The 24,434-nt window shown below is 45.8% G+C and overlaps 1 protein-coding gene across 1 annotated transcript in view; it reads left to right on the forward strand.

Annotated features, from left to right (window-relative positions):
- Positions 1-549: 549 nt before the first annotated feature.
- LOC106594511 (arf-GAP with dual PH domain-containing protein 1) overlaps positions 550-24,434 on the forward strand; it is a 37,608-nt gene continuing 13,723 nt past the window's right edge. Inside the window, exons 1-8 of the mRNA XM_045691001.1 lie at positions 550-988; positions 6,610-6,743; positions 7,363-7,454; positions 15,908-15,990; positions 16,111-16,223; positions 19,104-19,250; positions 19,363-19,446; positions 19,533-19,595. Coding sequence (XP_045546957.1) covers positions 901-988; positions 6,610-6,743; positions 7,363-7,454; positions 15,908-15,990; positions 16,111-16,223; positions 19,104-19,250; positions 19,363-19,446; positions 19,533-19,595 — 804 coding nt within the window. The 5' untranslated portion in view covers positions 550-900. The remainder of the gene's footprint in view (positions 989-6,609; positions 6,744-7,362; positions 7,455-15,907; positions 15,991-16,110; positions 16,224-19,103; positions 19,251-19,362; positions 19,447-19,532; positions 19,596-24,434) is intronic.

Genomic DNA, 24,434 nt, shown 5'->3' on the forward strand with positions numbered 1-24,434 from the left:
CCAATATTATGACTGTCCCTCACATACAATTGTGCATGAACATACATTGGGATTGGTGGGGGGCTATGTGAGCCATGGCTCTGGGCCTGCAGTGTTGGGGAGAAGTCAACTACATGCAGTTCAACTGGTAAGTACATTTTGTAATAGCTTGGTGGTAGTTGAACTAAATTCAAATCTAAGTAGTGTTTTCAGTAGTTAACTGCTAAGGGCTGTTCTTACCCACGACACAAGGCAGATATTGGCCATATACCACAAACGCCCGAGGTGCAAAAATAAATAGCCTACGCTCCTGTAATAGTCTATACTCAATACGAAACAGCGACTTAAAAGGACAACACATCCACAGACACACTGAACATGATTTGGTTTCCTTGGAGCGCTACTGAGCTATGCGCTGACTTCTCCTTGCTGGTGGACTGCTACCATCTAGCGGTGGAATGTGGCACTACAACCTTTACAGAACAGTCATTTTCTTATCTGATTGAGCACCCTACAATTATGCGGAACAGCAAGTCTGAACAAAACCGGCAGTTCACTTCCGAGTGTAGGTTAGGCTCCCTCCCCTCACACACACCCTCTCGGAAAGGTGTCGGAGAGAGAGAGGCTCAACCAACAAGTTGTGACAAATCCTTTTTTATCAAGGACAAGGGAGTTCGCACAAAACTCAAGTTGGGCGGTGAGAACCATGCAAGTGTTTCACTGAATGGACCGAACGGAAGAATCGATTTGAGTGGAAGTTTCTTTCTCTTCTTCTTTCAGTTGAGTCTGGCATACCTCATCCTCTCGTGTGTAGGCTACCGCCTGCGTGTGTAGGCAGCCGAGGTCCCACCCGAAGACACACTTTTATGCTGTGATTTGTCGGTTGTCTTCTCGGTTCAGGACTGATTTAAAGGATTGGAAATGCCTGGGAACGAGAGAGTTTCTCGTCTCTTGAAAGAGATCATTCAAAAGCCAGGGAACGACGCGTGCGCAGACTGTGGCGCGCCTGGTAAATAGACATTTGCTACTGATGTTCTAGCTTTGCTGCAAAGAACCTTCTAGCCTAGACATTGTAGATGAGAGAGGGTGGGAGTTGGCATGCAACAGGCGCTGACATGTACAGGTAGAAAAATACATTTAGCCTATTTTAGGCCTATTTGAGTTGCTCTGGGAAATGTAGGAGCAGAATAGGCCTACTTGCATTTTAAATCGATTTTTCATTTGTAACCTAACGGTGAACCAGAATCAGACCTTACACGAGACGTTGGTTCAGCCTAACGGTGCAAAAAGTAAGCATATTGTTTCCAAAAGTATGTATTTCTGTGGGCTTCAGTCTGCAACCAGGTCTCAGAGCATTTCATATTATTCTGTACTTAAATCCGAAACACCATTTAGTATGATATGTTTCGTATTCATTTGTGGATGTCCGTCTCCATTTCGTATGATATGTTACGAATAGCAATTTGTTCAATATGTTCTGAAATGCAATTCGTACAATATTTTACGAATTTGCTAAACTTATGACATGTTACGAATTCAAATTTGTTGTAGCTAATGTTAGCTAGGTCTATTTGTTAGGGGTTAAGGTTAGGAGCTGAACAGGTGTTGTGCCGAAAATCCCCCCCTGCCAGACCCCCCTTCTAATTTCCTTAATTTTGTGGCTAGAGTCAAATACTTTCAGTGGCACACATCAGAGTCAAATACTTTCTATAGAACAAACTTCACGTCAGGATAGGCAACCGAAATGAATAATTCATGTATGTGTGTTATATTAATCAGAGGAGGGAGTAGATGCCGCCCCGGGTGCGGGCGGGCGCTGAAGGGGGGGGGTTCTCCCAGGGCGCCATACAAGCTAGAACCGCCCCATACACTTGAAACAAATAGCCAAACCCGAAAACTGCAGACAAAAATGCTTTCCACTACTAAGATCAGTGAAATGTAGGCTAAACTGACAATGGAGTGAAGAGCAGAAATCTCAACTAGCAAGTCGCAATAATGAAGAACGGGAAGGGGGGCAGAATTCTGGCAGGGGGGAGATTTTCGGCACAACACCGGGCCCGCTCATTATGCAGGATTAGGTGGCCGCCTATGCATGGAGATTGGCGAGGGTGGCATTTTCTGAGCTAAACTGACCAAGACCCACCTCCAACAACACATAAGACCTCACTTAATTGTGCCCAAAAATAATGACATATTTCAACCAATGGCATAATTATGGGCTTTTTAGGTGAGCGCTGATGCCTAACTCTGATAAGCAGTGCCCACTTTGTCAAAGGCAGGGAGGCAAGATATTGATGTATAGATATGTATAGGGGTAAATATACTATATACAGGGTCAGTACCATATTATAATGTACAGGGATACTGGATCTATAGAGGTAGATATGTATAGGGGTAAACATACTATATACAGGGTCAGTACCATATTATAATGTACAGGGATCTATAGAGGTTGGTATGTATAGGGTTAAGGTGACTAGGCATCAGGATAAACAGAGTAGCAGCAGCATATGTAATGATTGTATCCGAGTGGGTGTGTGTAGTCTATAAATGTGTGTGTATGTTATGTGTGTGTGAGTAAATGATGGAGTAAGTGTATTTGTATTTATTATGGATCCCCATTAGCTGACAAAGCAGCAGCTACTCTTCCTGGGGTCCAGCAAAATTAAGTCAGTTTATACAATTTTAAAACATTACAATACATTCACAGATTTCACAACACACTGTGTGCCTTCAGGCCCTTGTTCCACCACTACCACATATCTACAGTACTAAATCCATGTGTATGTGTGTGTATAGTGCGTATGTTATCGTGTGTGTGTATGCATGTGTCTGTGCCAATGTTTGTGTTGCTTCACAGTCCCTTCTGTTCCATAATGCGTATTTTTATCTGTTTTACTGCTTGCATCTGTTACCTGATGTGGAATAGAGTTCCATGCAGTCATGGCTCTATGTAGTACTGTGTGCCTCCCATTGTCTGTTCTGAACTTGGGGACTGTGAAGAGACCTCTGGTGGCTTGTCTTGTGGGGTATGGTATGCATGGGTGTCCAAGCTGTGTGCCAGTACAGACAGACAAGCTCTGTACGTTCAGCTTGTCAATACCTCTCATAAATACAAGTAGTGATAAAGTTCCGATTAATCGGAATGGTCAATTAATTAGGGCCGATTTCAAGTTTTCATAAAAATCGGTAATTGGCATTTTTGGACACCGATTATGGCCAATTACATTGCACTCCGTGAGGAGACTGCCTGGCAGGCTGACTACCTGTTACGCGAGTGCAGCAAGGAGCAAGGTAACTAGCAAGGTAAGTTGCTAGCTAGCATTAAACTTATCTTACAAAAAACAATCAATCTTAACATAATCACTAGTTAACTACGCATGGTTGGTTGATATATTACTAGTTTATCTAGCTTGTCCTGCGTTGCATATAATCGATGCGGTGCCTGTTAATTTATCATCGAATCACAGCCTACTTCGACAAACGGGTGATGATTTAACAAGCACATTCGCGAAAAAGCACTGTCTTTGCACCAACGTGTACCTAACCATAAACATCAATGCCTTTCTTAAAATCAATACACAAGTATATATTTTTAAACCTGCATATTTAGTTAATATTGCCTGCTAACATGAATTTCTTTTAACTAGGGAAATTGTGTCACTTCTCTTGCATTCTGTGCAAGCAGAGTCAGCGTATGTGCAGCAGTTTGGGCCGCCTGGCTCGTTGCGAACTGTGTGAAGACCATTTCTTCCTAACAAAGACCGTAATTAATTTGCCAGAATTGTACATAATTATGACATAACATTGAAGGTTGTGCAATGTAACAGGAATATTTAGACTTAGGGATGCCACCCGTTAGATAAAATACGGAACGGTTCCGTATTTCACTGAAATAATAAACATTTCGTTTTCTAAATGATAGTTTCCGGATTTGACCATATTAATGACCTAAGGCTCGTATTTCTGTGTGTTATTATATTATAATTAAGTCTATGATTTGATATTTGATAGAGCAGTCTGACTGAGCGATGGTAGGCAGCAGCAGGCTCATAAGCATTCATTCAAAACAGCACTTTCCTGCGTTTGCCAGCAGCTCTTCGCTGTGCTTCAAGCATTGCGCTGTTTATGACTTCAAGCCTATCAACTCCCGAGATTAGGCTGGCAATACTGTAGTGCCTATAAGAACATCCAATAGTCAAAGGTATATGAAATACAGATGGTATAGAGAGAAATAGTCCTATAATTCCTATAATAACTCCAACCTAAAACTTCTTACCTGGGAATATTGAAGACTCATGTTAAAAGGAACCACCAGCTTTCATATGTTCTCATGTTCTGAGCAAGGAACTTAAACGTTAGCTTTCTTACATGGTAAATATTGCACTTTTACTTTCTTCTCCAACACTTTGTTTTTGCATAATTTAAACCAAATTGAACATGTTTCATTGTTTATTTGAGCCTAAATTGATTTTATTGATGTATTATATTAAGTTAAAATAAAAGTGTTCATTCAGTATTGTTGTAATTGTCATTATTACAAATATATATATAAAAATCGGACGATTAATCGGTATCAGCTTTTTTGGTCATCCAATAATCGGTATCGGCGTTGAAAAATCATAATCAGTCGACCTCTACTCTGTGTACATCCAAGGGCCAGCCGTGCTGCCCTGTTCTGAGCCAATTGCAATTTTCGTAAGTCCTTTTTTGTGGCACCTGACCACACGACTGAACAGTAGTCCAGGTGCGACAAAACTAGAGTTTGTAGGACCTGTCTTGTTGATAGTGTTGTTAAGAAGGCAGAGCAGCGCTTTATTACAGACAGACTTCTACCCATCTTAGCTAATGTTGTATCAACATGTTTTAACCATGACAGTTTACAATCCAGGGTTACTCCAAGCAGTTTAGTCACCCCCACATTATATTATTTAGTTGAGGTCTAGGGTTTAGTGAGTGATTTGTCCCAAATACAATGCTTTTAGTTTTTAAAATATTTAGGACTAACTTATTCCCTGCCACCCATTCTGAAACGAGCTGCAGCTCTTCATTAAGTGTTGCAGTGATTTGACTCTCTGTAGTAGCTGACATGTATAGTGTTGATTCATCCACATACATAGACACACTGGCTTTACTCAGGGCCAGTGGCATGTCCTTAGTAAAGGTTGTGTGTGTTGGAGTGTCAGTGTGTGTCGTGTGTAGGGCCCTGTGAGGGTGCTTACAGACAGTACAACAATAAGAACAAAAGACAAAGGACAACATAGATAGTCTGGGTCGCCATTTTGTTAGCTGTTTGGCAGTCTTATGGCATGAGGACAGAAGCATGCTGGGCAGATGCTGGATACTGCAGTAGTCCCTGGACAAGACATGCACTGACTACACTCACACGTTAATATTGGCATCTGCCAAGTCACTCATAAAATGTAATTTATGTATGGGGAATAGGCCAGTTTAGTACCTAAAGGTCCCAATACACGGGGCAATAACATGCATTTTTAAGTAGCATTCTGTAACAACCGTCGTCAAGAATGGACCAAGGCGCAGTGGGAATGTGGATACTCATAGTTTCTTTTAATAAACTTAAGTAAAGCATCCACAGGCAAAACAATAAACAAAACTCACGACGGCAACAGTGTAGCAGGCTCACAAACGCAGTGCTCACAAACAACTACCCACAACCCCAAAGAAAAACACACACTCCTATATAGGACTCCCAATCAAAGGCAACTCAACACACCTGCCTTCAATTGGGAGTCCCAATCACCAACACAACCATTCACACACACAAAACCCCTGCCACATCCTGACCAAAACTAACACCATTACACCCTCTGCTGGTCAGGACGTGACACATTCAAATCTTTTTGTATTTGATTCCCCCACAGTCTGAAATGCGTGCTGGTTATTAAGGCACATCTAGATGTGAAACAGGCCTACTCAGCGCTCCAGATATCATCATGTGATTATCACAATGAAACAAAGTAGGATATGAAAGGGCACAGCAGTAAGACATTGTGTAGGTTAACACTACTGTAGGCTACCGGATTATTTCCAACAGAACAGACCTATAGGTCAAGGCCTACCGCAATGTAGACCAACACAGTGTTTCTGTGGCCTACGCTGACTTTGTCTGTGGGGATAAAACGGTGTAGTAGGTTAAGATACACACACACTCCGTGGGTTGGTAGCTGGCCCTGCACCAGGCTGTGTCAGGTAGATAAGATAGGTGTGGTCAAGCTAAAGTAAACACAGGTATGAGCCAATCGAGGGAGATGGGAGACATTCAGTAGAAAGATGAAGGTTTCTCTTCCCTGACTGCCTTCATATCTGCTCTGAAGGTATGTGGACCAGCACTTTGTACTGAGTTGTAGTGTGGTATGTTGTTGTCCATCCTATACACCTTATCATTGGATCTTTACAGAGAATCTGCTCCTTGCTCAAGAGGACAAAGGTCAAAGCAAGCATTCCAATGTTCTCTATGTGAAATGTCGATTTTTCTAAAGGTATTCCATTTGATCTATTACCACAAACTCCCAATGAAACCACATACCTCTCTCTGTTGTTCTCTGTTCTTCCTCTTCCTCTCTCTCTCTCTCTCTCTCTCTCTCTCTCCATCCATCCCTCCATCAGATCCTAGTTGGGGCTCCTGTTCCTTAGGAGTGTTCATCTGTGTTCAGTGTTCCGGGATCCACAGGAATATTCCCGACATCGGAATGAAGGTCAAATCCCTCGGCCTCTCCCGCTGGGAAGACCAGGAAGTAAAGGTGAGCTGCTCACCAAAATCCCCCAAAACGGAATATTCGCAAACATACATTTCTTCAAATCCAATCGGCTCTGGGTTCAGTACTATTTTAAATCATTTCAAATGCTTTATCTGTGCTTGATTGAGCTTGCCTGGCTTAACAGACAGATAGAGTAGTCCCAAAATGGCAAACCCCGCCCATCTGTCACTCCAGGCAGACTAGAGCCGACGCTCAAAGCACTTGAAAGATTTTAAATAGTATTTGAACCCAGGTCTGAATCCATGACTATACATAGTCATTTATGACTGAGCCATAACTCAGTGATGAACTTGATATGAATATGAAATGATTTCAGACAGGCTTTGTTCCATCCATCCTCTGTCTGAAGAATAGGACATTATCCTGTAGAAAATGAATGGTTATGCTGCATATATCACATTCAAAACAATCCACTCAAACACTGGAAGGAATTGTCTGTGTCTAGCTAATACACGGTATGACACATGCAATCATGACTCATCCGCCCGTTTGTTCTCTCTCAACTTCTCTCTTTCTTTGCGTGTGTGTGTGTGTGTGTGTGTGTGTGTGTGTGTGTGTGTGTGTGTGTGTGTGTGTGTGTGTGTGTGTGTGTGTGTTACAGTTCATGGCGGAGAATGGGAACGAAATGATGAAGCAGAAATATGAGGCGGTTGTTCCTGTCTACTACTACAAACCTACCCACAAAGACTGCCAGTAAGTGTGTCTGTGCATGTGTGTGTGTGTGTGTGGTGACCATGGCAACGTGACCATTGTAATAATGACATTGTGATGAGGGGGATATTTTTGGGGACTCATGGCAAAGAGGCGCTGGCTAAGGCAGGATACTGAAAGGAACACACACACACACACACACACACACACACCTGTCTATTCTCTATCATGATCAATCCATTAGAAAGACATTAGGATGACGTTGATTTCCTGTTTGATGTGTAGGAGGAGGAATCATTGAGTTTCAGTCATGTGTTTTAGACTAGTTATAGGATAGGTTTCCTTGGTCATTATTTCCTCTCTCTCTCTCTCTCTCTCTCTCTCTCTCTCTCTCAATTCAATTTAAGGGCTTTATTGGCATGGGAAACAAATGTTTATATTGCCAAAGCAAGTGAAATAGATAATAAATAAAAGTGAAATAAACCATCAAAAATGTACTGTAAACATTACACTCACAGAAGTTCCAAAATAAGGACATTTCATATGTCATATTATGTCTATATACAGTGTTGTAACGATGTGCAAATAGTTAAAGTACAAAAGGGTAAATAACTAAACATAAATATGGGTTGTATTTACAATGGTGTTTGTTCTTCACTGGTTGACCTTTTCTTGTGGCAACAGGTCACAAATCTTGCTGTTGTGATGGAACACTGTGGTATTTCACCCAGTAGATATGGGAGTTTATCAAAATTGGATTTGTTTTCTAATTCTTTGTGGGTCTGTGTAATCTGAGGGAAATATGTGTCTCTAATATGGTCATACATTTGGCAGGAGGTTAGGAAGTGCAGCTCAGTTTCCACCTCATCGTGTGGGCAGTGTGCACATAGCCTGTCTTCTCTTGAGAGCCAGGTCTGCCTACGGCGGCCTTTCTCAATAGCAAGGCTATGCTCACTGAGTCTGTACATAGTCAAAGCTTACCTTAATTTTGGGTCAGTCACAGTAATCAGGTATTCTGCCACTGTGTACTCTCTGTTTAGGGCCAAATAGCATTCTAGTTTGCTCTGTTTTTTGTAAATTCTTGCCAATGTGTCAAGTAATTATCTTTTTGTTTTCTCATGATTTGGTTGGGTCTAATTGCGTTGCTGTCCTGGGGCTCTGTGGGTTCTGTTGTGTTTGTGAACAGAGCCCCAGGACCAGCTTGCTTAGGGGACTCTTCTCCAGGTTCATCTCTCTGTAGGTGATGGCTTTGTACACTGAGAATATTGTTGCAGAATTCAGCATGCAGAGTCTCAATTTGGTGATTGTCCCATTTTGTGAATTCTTAGTTGGTGAGCGGACCCCAGACTTCACAACCATAAAGTGCAATGGGTTCTATAACTGATTCAAGTATTTTTTAGCCAGATCTTAATTGGTATGTCGAAGTTTATGTTCCTTTTGATGGCATAGAAGACCTTCTTGCCTTGTCTCTCAGATCGTTCACAGCTTTGTGGAAGTTACCTGTGGCTCTGATGTTTAGGCCGAGGTATGGATCGTTTTTTGTGTGCTCTAGGGCAACGGTGTCTGAATCATTCCTGCGCCTGTCTCCCGAATCATTCATACCAGCGTGACAGAAATAGTGAGATAACAACCGTCTCAGTGTGTTTTGTGTTTTGGCCCCTTTCGCCAGGGTTTTAGACAGAAAACATTCTCTGCTGTTATGTGGCAGGTAATCTTGGGACTATCATGAATCCTTATGTCGTGTTTTAATGAGTGTCAGAGATACCTGGTGTTTTCTGTGTGTTTGATGGTTTGTTTGAATGCATGTAGTCGGTTGTTACTGTCAAGTGTTTATCTCCCGCTAGGACCGATGGCTTGTCTCGTCAGTTTCGTCTCACTGTCGTCTCGTCTGCGTCTCGTAATCAGCAGCGCTAATCCTTTCATCAGCTCTCTGGGCTTCCCAGCAGTCATCAGACAGCAGCATGGACACACACCCACACACACAAGCACACACACACACACACACACACACACACACACACACACACACACACACACACACACACACACACACACACACACACAATGCATAAACGCACACACCTCCCATCTGGTTATTATGTAGTCTGTCTGATTGCTGTACTTGACATGGAAGGTTGTGTCTGAAGAGATGGAGGGAGGGAGGAGAGAGTGAGAGAGAGAAAGAGGGAGAGTGCTTCTCTTTGTCTCTGAAGCTGTACACTGATCCCAGCTCTAATGTTAATGAACACTTCACATTTTCCTGTTCTCTGACTCTGAGCCTCGTGAGGTCAGGCCCAGTGCCGTGGTACAGTGGTATCAGTAGTGTTCTCTGACTCTGAGCCTCGTGAGGTCAGGCCCAGTGCCGTGGTACAGTGGTATCAGTAGTGTTCTCTGACTCTGAGCCTCGTGAGGTCAGGCCCAGTGCCGTGGTACAGTGGTATCAGTAGTGTTCTCTGACTCTGAGCCTCGTGAGGTCAGGCCCAGTGCGGTGGTACAGTGGTATCAGTAGTGTTCTCTGACTCTGAGCCTCGTGAGGTCAGGCCCAGTGCCGTGGTACAGTGGTATCAGTAGTGTTCTCTGACTCTGAGCCTCGTGAGGTCAGGCCCAGTGCCGTGGTACAGTGGTATCAGTAGTGTTCTCTGACTCTGAGCCTCGTGAGGTCAGGCCCGGTGCCGTGTACAGTGGTATCAGTAGTGTTCTCTGACTCTGAGCCTCGTGAGGTCAGGCCCAGTGCCGTGGTACAGTGGTATCAGTAGTGTTCTCTGACTCTGAGCCTCGTGAGGTCAGGCCCAGTGCCGTGGTACAGTGGTATCAGTAGTGTTCTCTGACTCTGAGCCTCGTGAGGTCAGGCCCAGTGCCGTGGTACAGTGGTATCAGTAGTGTTCTCTGACTCTGAGCCTCGTGAGGTCAGGCCCAGTGCCGTGGTACAGTGGTATCAGTAGTGTTCTCTGACTCTGAGCCTCGTGAGGTCAGGCCCAGTGCCGTGTACAGTGGTATCAGTAGTGTTCTCTGACTCTGAGCCTCGTGAGGTCAGGCCCAGTGCCGTGGTACAGTGGTATCAGTAGTGTTCTCTGACTCTGAGCCTCGTGAGGTCAGGCCCAGTGCTGTGGTGGTGTTGTTTTGGTGAGCACTGAGGAAGGCATATATATCGACATCCTCAGAACCTTTTAAAATGTCTGAAATAAACAGTTATTTCATGTAGAATCAGTCCCATGGGAGGGGGTATAAGAGAGCAAGCTCCGAGAGAGAGCGCTGTAAGGGAGGGAGGGAGGGAGGGAGAAAGGGAGGGTTAAGGACTGACCCTGTTGTACTCCTGTCTCCTACTGCTGTCTCCATCCCTCCATCCCTCTCGCTCCTCCCTCCATCCCTCTCTCTCCCTCTTCCCTCCATCCCTCTCTCTCTCTCTCTTCCCTCCATCCCTCTCTCTTCCCTCCATCCCTCTCTATCTCTCTTCCCTCCATCCCTCTCTCACTTCCCTCCATCCCTCTCTCTCTCTCTCTTCCCTCCATCCCTCTCTCTCTCTTCCCTCCATCCATCCCTCTCTCTCTTCCCTCCATCCCTCTCTCTCTCTCTTCCCTCCATCCCTCTCTCTCTTCCCTCCATCCCTCTCTCTCTCTTCCCTCAATCCCTCTCTCCTTCCCTCCATCCCTCTCTCTCTCTTCCCTCCATCCCTCTCTCTCTCTTCCCTCATCCATCCCTCTCTCTCTTCCCTCCATCCCTCTCTATCTCTCTTCCCTCCATCCCTCTCTCTCTTCCCTCCATCCCTCTCTCTCTTCCTCCATCCCTCTCTCTCTCTCTTCCCTCCATCCCTCTCACTTCCCTCCATCCCTCTCTCTCTCTCTTCCCTCCATCCCTCTCTCTCTCTCCCCTCCATCCATCCCTCTCTCTCTTCCCTCCATCCCTCTCTCTCTCTCTTCCCTCCATCCCTCTCTCTTCCCTCCATCCCTCTCTATCTCTCTTCCCTCCATCCCTCTCTCACTTCCCTCCATCCCTCTCTCTCTCTCTTCCCTCCATCCATCCCTCTCTCTCTTCCCTCTCTCTCTCTCTCTTCCTCTCTCTCTCTCTTCCCTCCATCCCTCTCTCTCTCTCTTCCCTCCATCCCTCTCTCTCTCTCTTCCCTCCATCCCTCTCTCTCTCTTCCCTCCATCCCTCTCTCTCTCTTCCCTCCATCCCTCTCTCTCTCTTCCCTCCATCCCTCTCTCTCTGTTCCCTCCATCCTCTCTCTTCCCTCCATCCCCCTCTCTCTCTTCCCTCCATCCCTCTCTCTCTCTTCCCTCCATCCCTCTCTCTCTCTCCCTCCATCCCTCTCTCTCTCTTCCCTCCATCCCTCTCTCTCTCTTCCCTCCATCCCTCTCTCTCTCCATCCCTCTCTCTCTCCCCTCCATCCCTCTCTCTCTCTCTTCCCTCCATCCCTCTCTCTCTCCATCCCTCTCTCTCTCTCTTCCCTCCCTCCATCCCTCTCTCTCTCTCTTCCCTCCATCCCTCTCTCTCTCTTCCCTCCATCCCTCTCTCCCTCTTCCCTCCATCCCTCTCTCTCTCTCTTCCCTCCATCCCTCTCTCTCTCTTCCCTCCATCCCTCTCTCTCTCTCTCTTCCCTCCATCCCTCTCTCTCTCTCTCTCTTCCCTCCATCCCTCTCTCTCTCTTCCCTCCATCCCTCTCTCTCTCTTCCCTCCATCCCTCTCGCTCTCTTCCCTCCATCCCTCTCTTCCCTCCATCCTCTCTCCCTCTCTTCCCTCCATCCCTCTCTCTCTCTCTCTCTCTTCCCTCATCCCTCTCTCCCTCTCTTCCCTCCATCCCTCTCTCTTCTCTCTCTCTTCCCTCCATCCCTCTCTCCCTCTCTTCCCTCCATCCCTCTCTCTCTCTTCCCTCCATCCCTCTCGCTCTCTCTTCCCTCCATCCCTCTCTCCCTCTCTTCCCTACATCCCTCTCCCTCTCTTCCTTACATCCCTCTCTCCCTCTCTTCCCTCCATCCCTCTCTCCCTCTCTTCCCTACATCCCTCTCTCTCTCTTCCCTCCATCCCTCTCTCTCTCTTCCCTACATCCCTCTCTCCCTCTCTTCCCTCCATCCCTCTCTCCTCTCTTCCCTCCATCCCTCTCGCTCTCTCTTCCCTCCATCCCTCTCTCTCTCTTCCCTCCATCCCTCTCTCCCTCTCTTCCCTCCATCCTCGCTCCCTGTCTTCCCTCCATCCCTCTCTCTCTCTCTTCCCTCCATCCCTCTCACTCTCTCTTCCCTCCATCCCTCTCTCCCTCTCTTCCCTCCATCCCTCTCTCTCTGTCTCTCTCTCTCTCTTCCCTCCATCCCTCTCTCTCTCTCTCTCTTCCCTCCATCCCTCTCTCTCTCTTCCCTCCATCCCTCTCCCTCTTTTCCCTCCATCCCTCTCTCCCTCTTTTCCCTCCATCCCTCTCTCTCTCTTCCCTCCATCCATCTCTCTCTCTTCCCTCCATCCCTCGCTCTCTCTTCCCTCCATCCCTCTCTCTCTCTTCCCTCCATCCCTCTCTCTCTCTCTCTTCCCTCCATCCCTCTCTCTCTCTTCCCTCCATCCCTCTCCCTCTTTTCCCTCCATCCCTCTCTCCCTCTTTTCCCTCCATCCCTCTCTCTCTCTTCCCTCCATCCCTCTCTCTCTCTTCCCTCCATCCCTCTCTCTCTTCCCTCCATCCCTCTCTCTCTCTTCCCTCCATCCCTCTCTCTCTCTCTTCCCTCCATCCCTCTCTCCCTCTCTTCCCTCCATCCCTCTCCCTCTCTTCCTTACATCCCTCTCTCCCTCTCTTCCCTACATCCCTCTCTCTCTTCCCTCCATCCCTCTCTCTCTCTTCCCTACATCCCTCTCTCCCTCTCTTCCCTCCATCCCTCTCTCACTCTCTTCCCTCCATCCCTCTCGCTCTCTCTTCCCTCCATCCCTCTCGCTCTCTCTTCCCTCCATCCCTCTCTCCCTCTCTTCCCTCCATCCCTCTCCCTCTCTTCCCTACATCCCTCTCCCTCTCTTCCCTACATCCCTCTCCTTCTCTTCCCTCCATCCCTCTCCCTCTCTTCCCTCCATCCCTCTCACTCTCAGTTCAGAGGTTTATAGAAGCCCCTGTATCTCTGTACGCTGGAAGGGGACAATTAGGCAGCTCTTAGGAAGGACTCACACAGACATCCATGCATACAGACACTCTCTCTCTCCCTCTCTCTCTCTCTCTCTCTCTCTCTCTCTCTCTCTCTACACACAGCACACACACACCACACTATTCACATGATCACTGTGTTTATAGCAGCTCCGCAGAGAAACAGGTGTAGAGCTCAGACCTAAGCTTAGTTACCACTGTTCTACACCTGGCCTTACAGAGAGTATCTGTTCTATACCTGGCCTACAGAGAGTATCTGTTCTATACCTGGTCTACAGAGAGAATCTGTTCTATACCTGGCCTACAGAGAGTATCTGTTCTATACCTGGTCTACAGAGAGAATCTGATCTATACCTGGCCTACAGAGAGTATCTGTTCTACACCTGGTCTACAGAGAGAATCTGTTCTATACCTGGCCTACAGAGAGTATCTGTTCTACACCTGGTCTACAGAGAGAATCTGTTCTATACCTGGTCTACAGAGAGAATCTGTTCTACACCTGGCCTACAGAGAGTATCTGTTCTATACCTGGCCTACAGAGAGTATCTGTTCTATACCTGGTCTACAGAGAGAATCTGTTCTATACCTGGCCTACAGAGAGTATCTGTTCTACACCTGGTCTACAGAGAGAATCTGTTCTATACCTGGCCTACAGAGAGTATCTGTTCTACACCTGGCCTACAGAGAGTATCTGTTCTATACCTGGCCTACAGAGAGTATCTGTTCTATACCTGGCCTACAGAGAGTATCTGTTCTATACCTGGCCTACAGAGAGTATCTGTTCTATAACTGGCCTACAGAGAGTATCTGTTCTATACCTGGCCTACAGAGAGTATCTGTTCCACACCTGGCCTACAGAGAGTATCTGTTCTATACCTGGCCTACAGAGAGTATCTGTCCAACACCTGGTCTACAGAGAGATCTGTTCTATACCTGGCCTACAGAGAGTATCTGTTCTACACCTGGCCTACAGAGAGTATCTGTTCTATTCCTGGCCTACAGAGAGTATCTGTTCTATACCTGGCCTACAGAGAGTATCTGTTCTATACCTGGCCTACAGAGAGTATCTGTTCTATAACTGGCCTACAGAGAGTATCTGTTCTATACCTGGCCTACAGAGAGTATCTGTTCTACACCTGGCCTACAGAGAGTATCTGTTCTACACCTGGCCTACAGAGAGTATCTGTCCAACACCTGGCCTACAGAGAGTATCTGTTCTATACCTGGCCTACAGAGAGTATCTGTTCTATACCTGGCCTACAGAGAGTATCTGTCCTATACCTGGCCTACAGAGAGTATCTGTCCAACACCTGGCCTACAGAGAGTATCTGTTCTACACCTGGCCTACAGAGAGTATCTGTTCTATACCTGGCCTACAGAGAGTATCTGTTCTATACCTGGCCTACAGAGTATCTGTTCTATACCTGGCCTACAGAGAGTAGCTGTTCTATACCTGGCCTACAGAGAGTATCTGTTCTATACCTGGCCTACAGAGAGTAGCTGTTCTATACCTGGCCTACAGAGAGTATCTGTTCTATACCTGGCCTACAGAGAGTATCTGTTCACACCTGGCCTACAGAGAGTATCTGTTCTATACCTGGCCTACGGAGAGTATCTGTTCTACACCTGGCCTACCGAGAGTATCTGTTCTACACCTGGTCTACAGAGAGTATCTGTTCTACTCCTGGCCTACAGAGAGTATCTGTCCTATACCTGGCCTTCAGAGAGTATCTGTTTTATACCTGGCCTACAGAGAGTATCTGTTCTATACCTGGCCTACAGAGAGTATCTGTTCTATACCTGGCCTACAGAGAGTATCTGTTCTATACCTGGCCTACAGAGAGTATCTGTTCTATACCTGGTCTACAGAGAGTATCTGTTCTATACCTGGCCTACAGAGAGTATCTGTTCTATACCTGGCCTACAGAGAGTATCTGTTCTATACCTGGCCTACAGAGAGTATCTGTTCTATACCTGGCCTCCAGAGAGTATCTGTTCTATACCTGGCCTACAGAGAGTATCTGTTCTATACCTGGCCTACAGAGAGTATCTGTTCTATACCTGGCCTACAGAGAGTATCTGTTCTATACCTGGCCTACAGAGAGTATCTGTTCTATACCTGGTCTACAGAGAGTATCTGTTCTATACCTGGTCTACAGAGAGTATCTGTTCTACACCTGGCCTACAGAGAGTATCTGTCCTCACAAATGCTCAAATGTAACACTCACTGTAACACTCACTGTAACACTCACTGTAACACTCTGTTCTGCTGTTCTCACAATGACCATAATTAGTTAGTATACGTTTTGTGTGTAGAGCTTTCATGTAGTTTGGTTGTCTGGGGATTTTGTGTGTGTGTGTGTGTGTGTGTGTGTGTGTGTGTGTCCAGGGTCCTGAGGGAGCAGTGGATCAGAGCGAAGTACGAGAGGAAAGAGTTTTCAGGGGAAGGGAAGAAATGGACCTATGAGGAGGGTGAGGACACACACACACACACAAACACACACACACACAACGCATCACACACTCATGCTCACATACACACACACACACAGATATGCACTGATGAGAAGCTTGTCACTGTGTCACTGACAGGAACGAGGGATGGAATGTTGATGAAAAGGGGGCGGGACAACGGCCAGTTCCTCAACCGACGATTCGTTCTCTCAGAAAGAGAGGGGACACTGAAATACTTCACCAAGTATGATGTAAGTCTGACTATGATACTTGCTATGATACTCAGGTGCATCTGTTTCTTGAAGTGTTTCTACATCTTGATTGGAGTCCACCTGTGGTAAATTCAATTGATCTGACATGATTTGGAAAGGCACACACCTGTCTATTTATGGTCCCACAGTTGACAGTGCATGTCAGAGCAAAAACCAAGCTATGAGGTCAAAAGAATTGTCCTTAGAGCTCCGAGACAGGATTGTGTCGAGGCACAGAACTGGGGAAGGGTACCAAAACATTTCTGCAGCATTGAAGGTCCCCAAGAACACAGTGGCCTCTATAATTCTTCAATGGAAGAAGTTTGGAACCACCAAGGCTCTTCCTAGACCTGGCCGCCCAGCCAAACTGAGCAATCTGGGGAGAAGGGCCTTGGTCAGGGAGGTAACCAAGAATCCGATGAGTTCCTCTGTGAAGATGGGAGAATCTTCCAGAAGGACTACCATCTCTGCAGCACTCCACCAATCAGGCCTTTGTGGTGGAGTGGCCAGATGGAAGCTACTCCTCAGTAAAAGGCACATGACAGCCCGCTTGGAGTTTGCCAAAAGGCACCTAAAGGACTCAGACCCTGAGAAACAAGATGCTCTGGTCTGAATGCCAAGCGTCACATCTGGAGGAAACCTGCGGTGAAGCATGTTGGTGGCAGCATTATGCTGTGGGGATGTTTTTCAGCGGCAGGGACTGGGAGACTAGTCAGGATCGAGGGAAAGATGAACGGAGCAAAGTACAGAGAGATCCTTGATGAAAACCTGCTCCATGGGGGCTCAGGACCTCAGACTGGGATGAAGGTTCACCTTCCAACAGGACAACAACCCCAAAGCACACAGCCAAGACAACGTAGGTGTGGCTTCGGGACAGGTCTCTGAATGTCCTTGAGTGGCCCAGCCAGAGCCCGGACATGAACCCGATCTAACATCTCTGTTGAGATCTGTGCAGCGACACTTACCATCCAACCTGACAGAGCTTGAGAGGATCTGCAGAGAAGAATAGGAGAAACTCCTCAAATACAGGTGTGCCAAACTTGTAGCGTCATACCCAAGAAGACTCAAGGCTGTAATCGCTGCCAAAGGTGCTTCAACAAAGTACTGAGTAAAGGGTCTGAATACTTATGTAAATGTGTTATATTGTTTGATTTTTCTTATACATTTGCAAACATGTATAAAAAACAGTTTTTGCTTTGTCATTTTGGGGTATTGTGTGTAGATTGATAAGGGGAAAAAGTAATTGAATCCTTTTTAGAATGAGGCTATAACGTAACAAAATGTGGAAAAAGTCAAGGGGTCTGAATACTTTCTGAATGCACTGTTATAATCATACAAATACTGAGAAAAACTGTTTTAGCTTTGATACTGTTCTGCAGCCTGCCCTACCCTGTAGGACACACAACACACACACCTTCCTAACCACTGAGTCACAGGAAGGCCTGCCACGTTACAATACAGCAAGTTCAGACAACCCCCCCCCCCCCCCCGTGTGTCTCTGCTACCAAAACCTGCCAACTCTGTCTCAGTTTAACAGTATTAAACCTATTAGAGACAAATCCTGTGCTAAGTACTGCAGTTGTCACATTAAACTTTGTTAAGTAACTTTGTGTCTAATACCTAACTCTTTTGGCTTCCAGAAAGTATTTCACTTTGCATTTTACAACAGTGAAAGGGGATTGAGAGTGAGTGAGTGAGTGAGTGAGTGAGTGAGTGAGTGAGTGAGTGAGTGAGTGAGTGAGTGAGTGAGTGAGTGAGTGAGTGAGTGAGTGAGTGAGTGAGTGAGATGCAGTGTGGGTGCTACTGTGAGTCGAGTCGAGTGCCTGGGGGAAGGCAATGCCTACTTACACAGTCAGCCGAGGAAGTGTTTAGTTGTAGTTCTCATGGAAACCTTCCAATTGGGTTGCACTTGGAGAGTCCTGAAGTCTATCAGATGTCCAGGTATGCCTCCTGGGGATTTGAAAGGGGATTAAGCCAACTTGTCTAAGTTACTCTTGTATTCGTTCCACTTAAGCTGTTGTAGCCCATTTGTTCTCCTTCTAAAGTGCTAATTCAACCCCCCAATGAGTCCTTGGCATATACAGTAACTACTGTTGGCAAAGTATTATTCATAATATACAAAGGCAGTGCTTGTGTCAACAAAGATGTGCAGCTCCTCCACCTAAAACCTAGACCACGGGTAGACAACCCTCCAGGAGAGATTCCGGGTGCACCCTACCCCTCTCTCCCCCTTACCTCCACTCCCCCTTCAGCCACCCATCCACACCTTACCTGCCACCCTACCCTCCAACGTCCCTCCACCACCCCTCTGTTCTCCTCTTTTCATCCCCCTCTCACCATCCCTAACTCTCCCTCCCCTCTCTCCACCCCTAACTCTCTAACTCCTCCCCCTCTCACCCCCCTAACTCTCTCTCTCCCTCCCCTCTCACCCCCATAACTATCTCTTTCCCTCCCCTCTCTCCACCCCTAACTCTCTAACTCCTCCCCTCTCACCCCCCCTAACTCTCTCTCTCCCTCCCCTCTCACCCCCATAACTATCTCTTTCCCTCCCCTCTCACCACCCCTAACTCTCTCTCTCCCTCCCCTCTCACCACTCCTAACTCTCTCTCTCCCTCCCCTCTCTCCACCCCTAACTCTCTCCCTCCCCTCTCTCCACCCCTAACTCTCTCTCTCCCTCCCCTCTAACCATCCCTAACTCTCCCTCCCCTCTCTCCACCCCTAACTCTCTCTCTCCCTCCCCTCTAACCATCCCTAACTCTCCCTCCCCTCTCTCCACCCCTAACTCTCTCTCTAACTGTCTCCCCTCCCTCTCTACACCCCTACTATAACTCTCTCTCCCTCCACCACCCCTAACTCTCTCTGTCCCTCCCGTCTCTCCAGGCCAAGGAGCCTAAAGCGGTGATCAAGGTGGACTCTATCAACGCAGCCTTCCAGCCAGAGAAGATAGGTAACCCCAACGGACTACAGATCACCTACCTGAAAGACTACAGCACCAGAAACATCTTCCTCTACCACGACAACGGCAAGGTAGCTGTGTGGGGGTGTGTCTGTCACTGTATATGGATGTGTATGGATCAATTCAGCAAAGTAGCTCACTCCTTCCTCTCTCTATTTCTCTTTCTCTCCATCCCTCCATCAGGAGATAGTAGACTGGTTCAACTCTATAAGGGCCATCCAGCTCCACTATCTAAAGGTGGCCTTCCCAGGGGCTAATGATGCAGAGGTGAGTACACACACACACACACACACACACACGGACGCATACAAGTACACACACAATATCACTCTGTATTTAATCATATTTTTCAGCTGATGCCCAAATTGACCCGCAACTTTCTGAAGGAGGGCTATATGGAAAAAACAGGACCCAGGGTAAGTTTAAACACCCATGCGCGCGAGAACACACACTCACACGTTTATTTTACTATCGTTGTGGGGACCAAACAATTGATTCCCATTCAAAATCCTATTTTACCTAACCTCTCCTCTTTGGTATTTGGTATTTTATTAAGATCCCCATTAGCTGTTGCAAAAGCAGCAGCTACTCTTCCTGGGGTCCACACAGAACATGAAACATGACATAATACAGAACATTAATAGACAAGAACAGCTGAAGGACAGAACTACATGAATTTAAAAGGCACACGTAGCCTACATATCATTACATACACACAAACTATCTAGGTCAAATAGGGGAGAGGCGTGAGGTGTAGCTTTACCTGTTTTTTGAAACCAGGTTTGCTGTTCACTTGAGCAATATGAGATGGGAGGGAGTTCCATGCAGTAATGGCTCTACATAATACTGTACGCTTTCTTGAATTTGTTCTGGATTTGGGGACTGTGAAAAGACCCCTGGTGGCATGTCTGGTGGGGTAAGTGTATGTGTCAGAGCTGTGTGTAAGTTGACTATGCCAAAAGAGACTGGCATGCATAGTATTTATATCAGCCCTCTGATTACAATGAAGAGCAAGACGTGCCGCTCTGTTCTGGTCCAGCTGCAGATTAACTAGGTATTTTCTTACAGAACTCGACCACACGACTGGACAATAATCAAGATAAGACAAAACTAGAGCCTACAAGACTTGCTTTTTGGAATGTGGTGTCAAAAAAGCAGAGCATCTCTTTATTATGGACAGACCTCTCCCCATCTTTACAACCATTGAATCTATTTGTGTTGACCATGACCGTTTACAGTCTAAGGTAAGGGCAAGTAATTTAGTCTCCTCAACTTGGTCAACAGCCATACCATTCATTACCAGATTCAGCTGAGGTCTAGAACTTAGGGAAGGATTTGTACCAAATACAATGCTCTTAGTTTTAGAGATGTTCATGACCAGTTTATTACTGGCCAAACATTCCAAAACAGACTGCAACTCTTTGTTAAGGGGTTCAGTGACTTCATTAGCTGTGGTTGCTGATGCGCATATGGTTGAATTATCAGAATACATGGACACACGTGCTTTTTTTAATGCCAGTGGAAGGTCATTGCTAAAAATAGAAAAGAGTAGAGGGCCTAGAGAGCTGCCCTGCGGTACACCACACTTTACATGTTTGACATTAGAGAAGCTTCCATTAAAGAAAACCCTTTTGAGTTATATTAGATAGATAGCTCTAAATGCACGATATGGCAGAGGTTGAAAAGCCATAACACATACGTTTTCTCAACAACAGGTTATGGTCAATAATATCAATGGCTGCACTGAAATCTAACAGTACAGCTCCCACAATCTTCTTATTATTAATTTATTTCAACCAATCATCAGTCATTTGTGTCAGTACAGTACATGTTGAGTGCCCTTCTCTATAAGCATGCTGAAAGTCTGTTGTTAATTTGTTTACAGAGAAATAGCGTTGCATTTGGTGAAACACAATTTTTTCCAACAGTTTGGTAAGAGCTTGCAGCAAGCTGATAGGTCTGCTGTTAGAACCAGTAAATGCTGCTTTACCACTCTTGGGTAGCGGAATGACTTTGGCTTCCCTCCAGGCCTGAGGACAAAGACATTACTCTAGACTCAGATTAAAGATATGACAGATAAGAGTGGCTATAGAGTCAGGTACCATCCTCAGTAGCTTTCCATCTAAGTTGTCGATGCCAGGAGGTTGGTCATTTTTTATCATTAACAATAATTTTTCCATCTCTCCCACACTAACTTTACAAAATTCAAACTTGCAATGCTTTTCTTTCATTATTTGTTTTTTATGCATGAATACGATGGCTCTCTATTCGTTGTTGTCATTTCCTGCCTAAGTCTGCCCACTTTGCCAATGAAGTAATCATTAAAATGATTGCCAACATCAAATGGTTTTGTGATGAATGGAATTTGTCTTTCTGCCCATAATTTCATTTAAAGTACTCAAGTTGTTTTCCTTCATTCTTTATATAATTGATCTTGGCTTCATAATACAGTTTCTTATTTTTTGTTGTTGAGTTTAGTCACATCATTTCTTAATTTGCAGTAAGTCAGCCAGTCAGATGTGCAGCCAGACATATTAGCCATTCCTTTCCCCCATCTCTTTCAACCTTACAGTTTTTCAATTCCTCATCAATCCATGGAGCCTTAACAGTTCTAACAGTCAGTTTCTTAACATGTTTATCAAAAATTGGAAGAAGCAATTTCATAAATTCATCAAGTGCAGCGTCTAGATCCTCTATTAATCACATCATACCAACAAAGATTTTTAACATCATCCACATAAGAGTCACCGAAAAATATTTTGTATGATCTCATAGAGGTCAATCCCCTGTCAATCAATTGCAAGAAAATGAGCTTTAAAACTGCAAAATGTTCTTTTCACCCCAAGACAAAATGTGCAGAATTGCAGGAAATAAGCTTTAACCCTGAAAGATTCTCTCCACCAACAAGAGGGGTGTGAACAGTTTGTGTCATGAACAGTGCTTGTGCCCATAGAAATAGATGCAACGTGCACAACGAGGCGCCGGATGTTCCCCAATGCTGGAAAGGGAAAGGGGATACCTAGTCAGTTGTACAACTGAATACCTTCAACTGAAATGTGTCTTCCGCATGGTCTTCCCTGTGGCTCAGTTGGTAGAGCATGGTGTGTGCAACGCCAGGGTTGTGGGTTCGTTTCCCACGGGGGGCCAGTACAAAATGCATGAAATGAAATGTATGTATTCACTACTGTAAGTCGCTCTGGATAAGAGCGTCTGCTAAATGACTAAAATGTAAATGTAAATGTATCTCTTATACACCATTTGTTCCTGTGGTGTTTGTAAACACCCTGGTAGGTTGATTAATAACCTGGACCAGATTACAGGCACTGGTTACAGTGAGAAGCTTCCTCTTGAGCGGACAGCTTGATGAAAACCAATCAATATTCAGGTCCACAAGAAAGTAGACCTCTCTGTTTACATCACATACACTATCAAGCATTTCACACATATTATTGAGATACTGACTGTTAGCACTTGGTGGCCTATAGCAACACCCCAAAAGAAAAGGCTTTAGATGTGCCAAGTGAACCTGCGACCACAACACTTCAATAGCACTTGACATGAGATCTTCTCTAAGCATTACAGGGATATGGCTCTGAATATATAGAGCAACACCTCCCCCATGTGTCTCTTCTATAGATGCTATATCCTTGTATTGCTACTGCTGTATCATCAAATGAATTATCTAAGTGAGTCTCAGAAATGGCTCATATATTGTTATCTGATATTAGTAAGTTATTGATTTCGTGAACCTTATTTCTAAGGCTACATGTATTAATATGAGCTATTTTCAGCCCTTTCCTGGGTATCTTATCAGAGATAGACATAATATGGAAAAGATCAAACAAAGCAAGAGAAAAAATGTATACATTCAGCAGTCCATTAATCAATTGGTGTGTGTGTGTGTGTGTGTGTGTGTGTGTGTGTGTGTGTGTGTGTGTGTGTGTGTGTGTGTGTGTGTGTGTGTGTGTGTGTGTGTGTGTGTGTGTGTGTGTGTGTGCTGCGGGGTTGAAGCTACGAACCCATAGGCTTGGCTCTCTCATTCCATCCAGGCTTTGGGAAGGAGGGTGGATAATGAGCCTGTCATAGGGAGGGTGGATAATGAGCCTGTCATAGAGAGGGTGGATAATGAGCCTGTCATAGGGAGGGTGGATAATGAGCCTCTCATAGGGAGGGTGGATAATGAGCCTGTCATAGAGAGGGTGGATAATGAGCCTGTCATAGGGAAGGTGGATAATGAGCCTGTCATAGGGAGGGTGGATAATGAGCCTGTCATAGGGAGGGTGGATAATGAGCCTGTCATAGGGAGGGTGGATAACGAGCCTGTCATAGGGAGGGTGGATAATGAGCCTCTCATAGGGAGGGTGGATAATGAGCCTGTCATAGAGAGGGTGGATAATGAGCCTGTCATAGAGAGGGTGAATAATGAGCCTGTCATAGGGAGGGTGGATAATGAGCCTCTCATAGGGAGGGTGGATAATGAGCCTGTCATAGGGAGGGTGGATAATGAGCCTGTCATAGGGAGGGTGGATAATGAGCCTGTCATAAGGAGGGTGGATAATGAGCCTGTCATAGGGAGGGTGGATAATGAGCCTGTCATAGGGAGGGTGGATAATGAGCCTGTCATAGGGAGGGTGGATAATGAGCCTGTCATAGGGAGGGTGGATAATGAGCCTCTCATAGGGAGGGTGGATAATGAGCCTGTCATAGAGAGGGTGGATAATGAGCCTGTCATAGGGAAGGTGGATAATGAGCCTGTCATAGAGAGGGTGGATAATGAGCCTGTCATAGGGAGGGTGGATAATGAGCCTGTCATAGGGAGGGTGGATAATGAGCCTGTCATAGGGAGGGTGGATAATGAGCCTGTCATAGGGAGGGTGGATAATGAGCCTGTCATAGAGAGGGTGGATAATGAGCCTGTCATAGGGAGGGTGGATAATGAGCCTGTCATAGGGAGGGTGGATAATGAGCCTGTCATAGGGAGGGTGGATAATGAGCCTCTCATAGGGAGGGTGGATAATGAGCCTGTCATAGAGAGGGTGGATAATGAGCCTGTCATAGGGAAGGTGGATAATGAGCCTGTCATAGAGAGGGTGGATAATGAGCCTGTCATAGGGAGGGTGGATAATGAGCCTGTCATAGGGAGGGTGGATAACGAGCCTGTCATAGGGAGGGTGGATAATGAGCCTGTCATAGGGAGGGTGGATAATGAGCCTGTCATAGGGAGGGTGGATAATGAGCCTGTCATAAGGAGGGTG

The sequence above is a fragment of the Salmo salar genome, chromosome ssa12, assembly GCF_905237065.1.
Source record: "Salmo salar chromosome ssa12, Ssal_v3.1, whole genome shotgun sequence".
Taxonomy (NCBI): domain Eukaryota; kingdom Metazoa; phylum Chordata; class Actinopteri; order Salmoniformes; family Salmonidae; genus Salmo; species Salmo salar.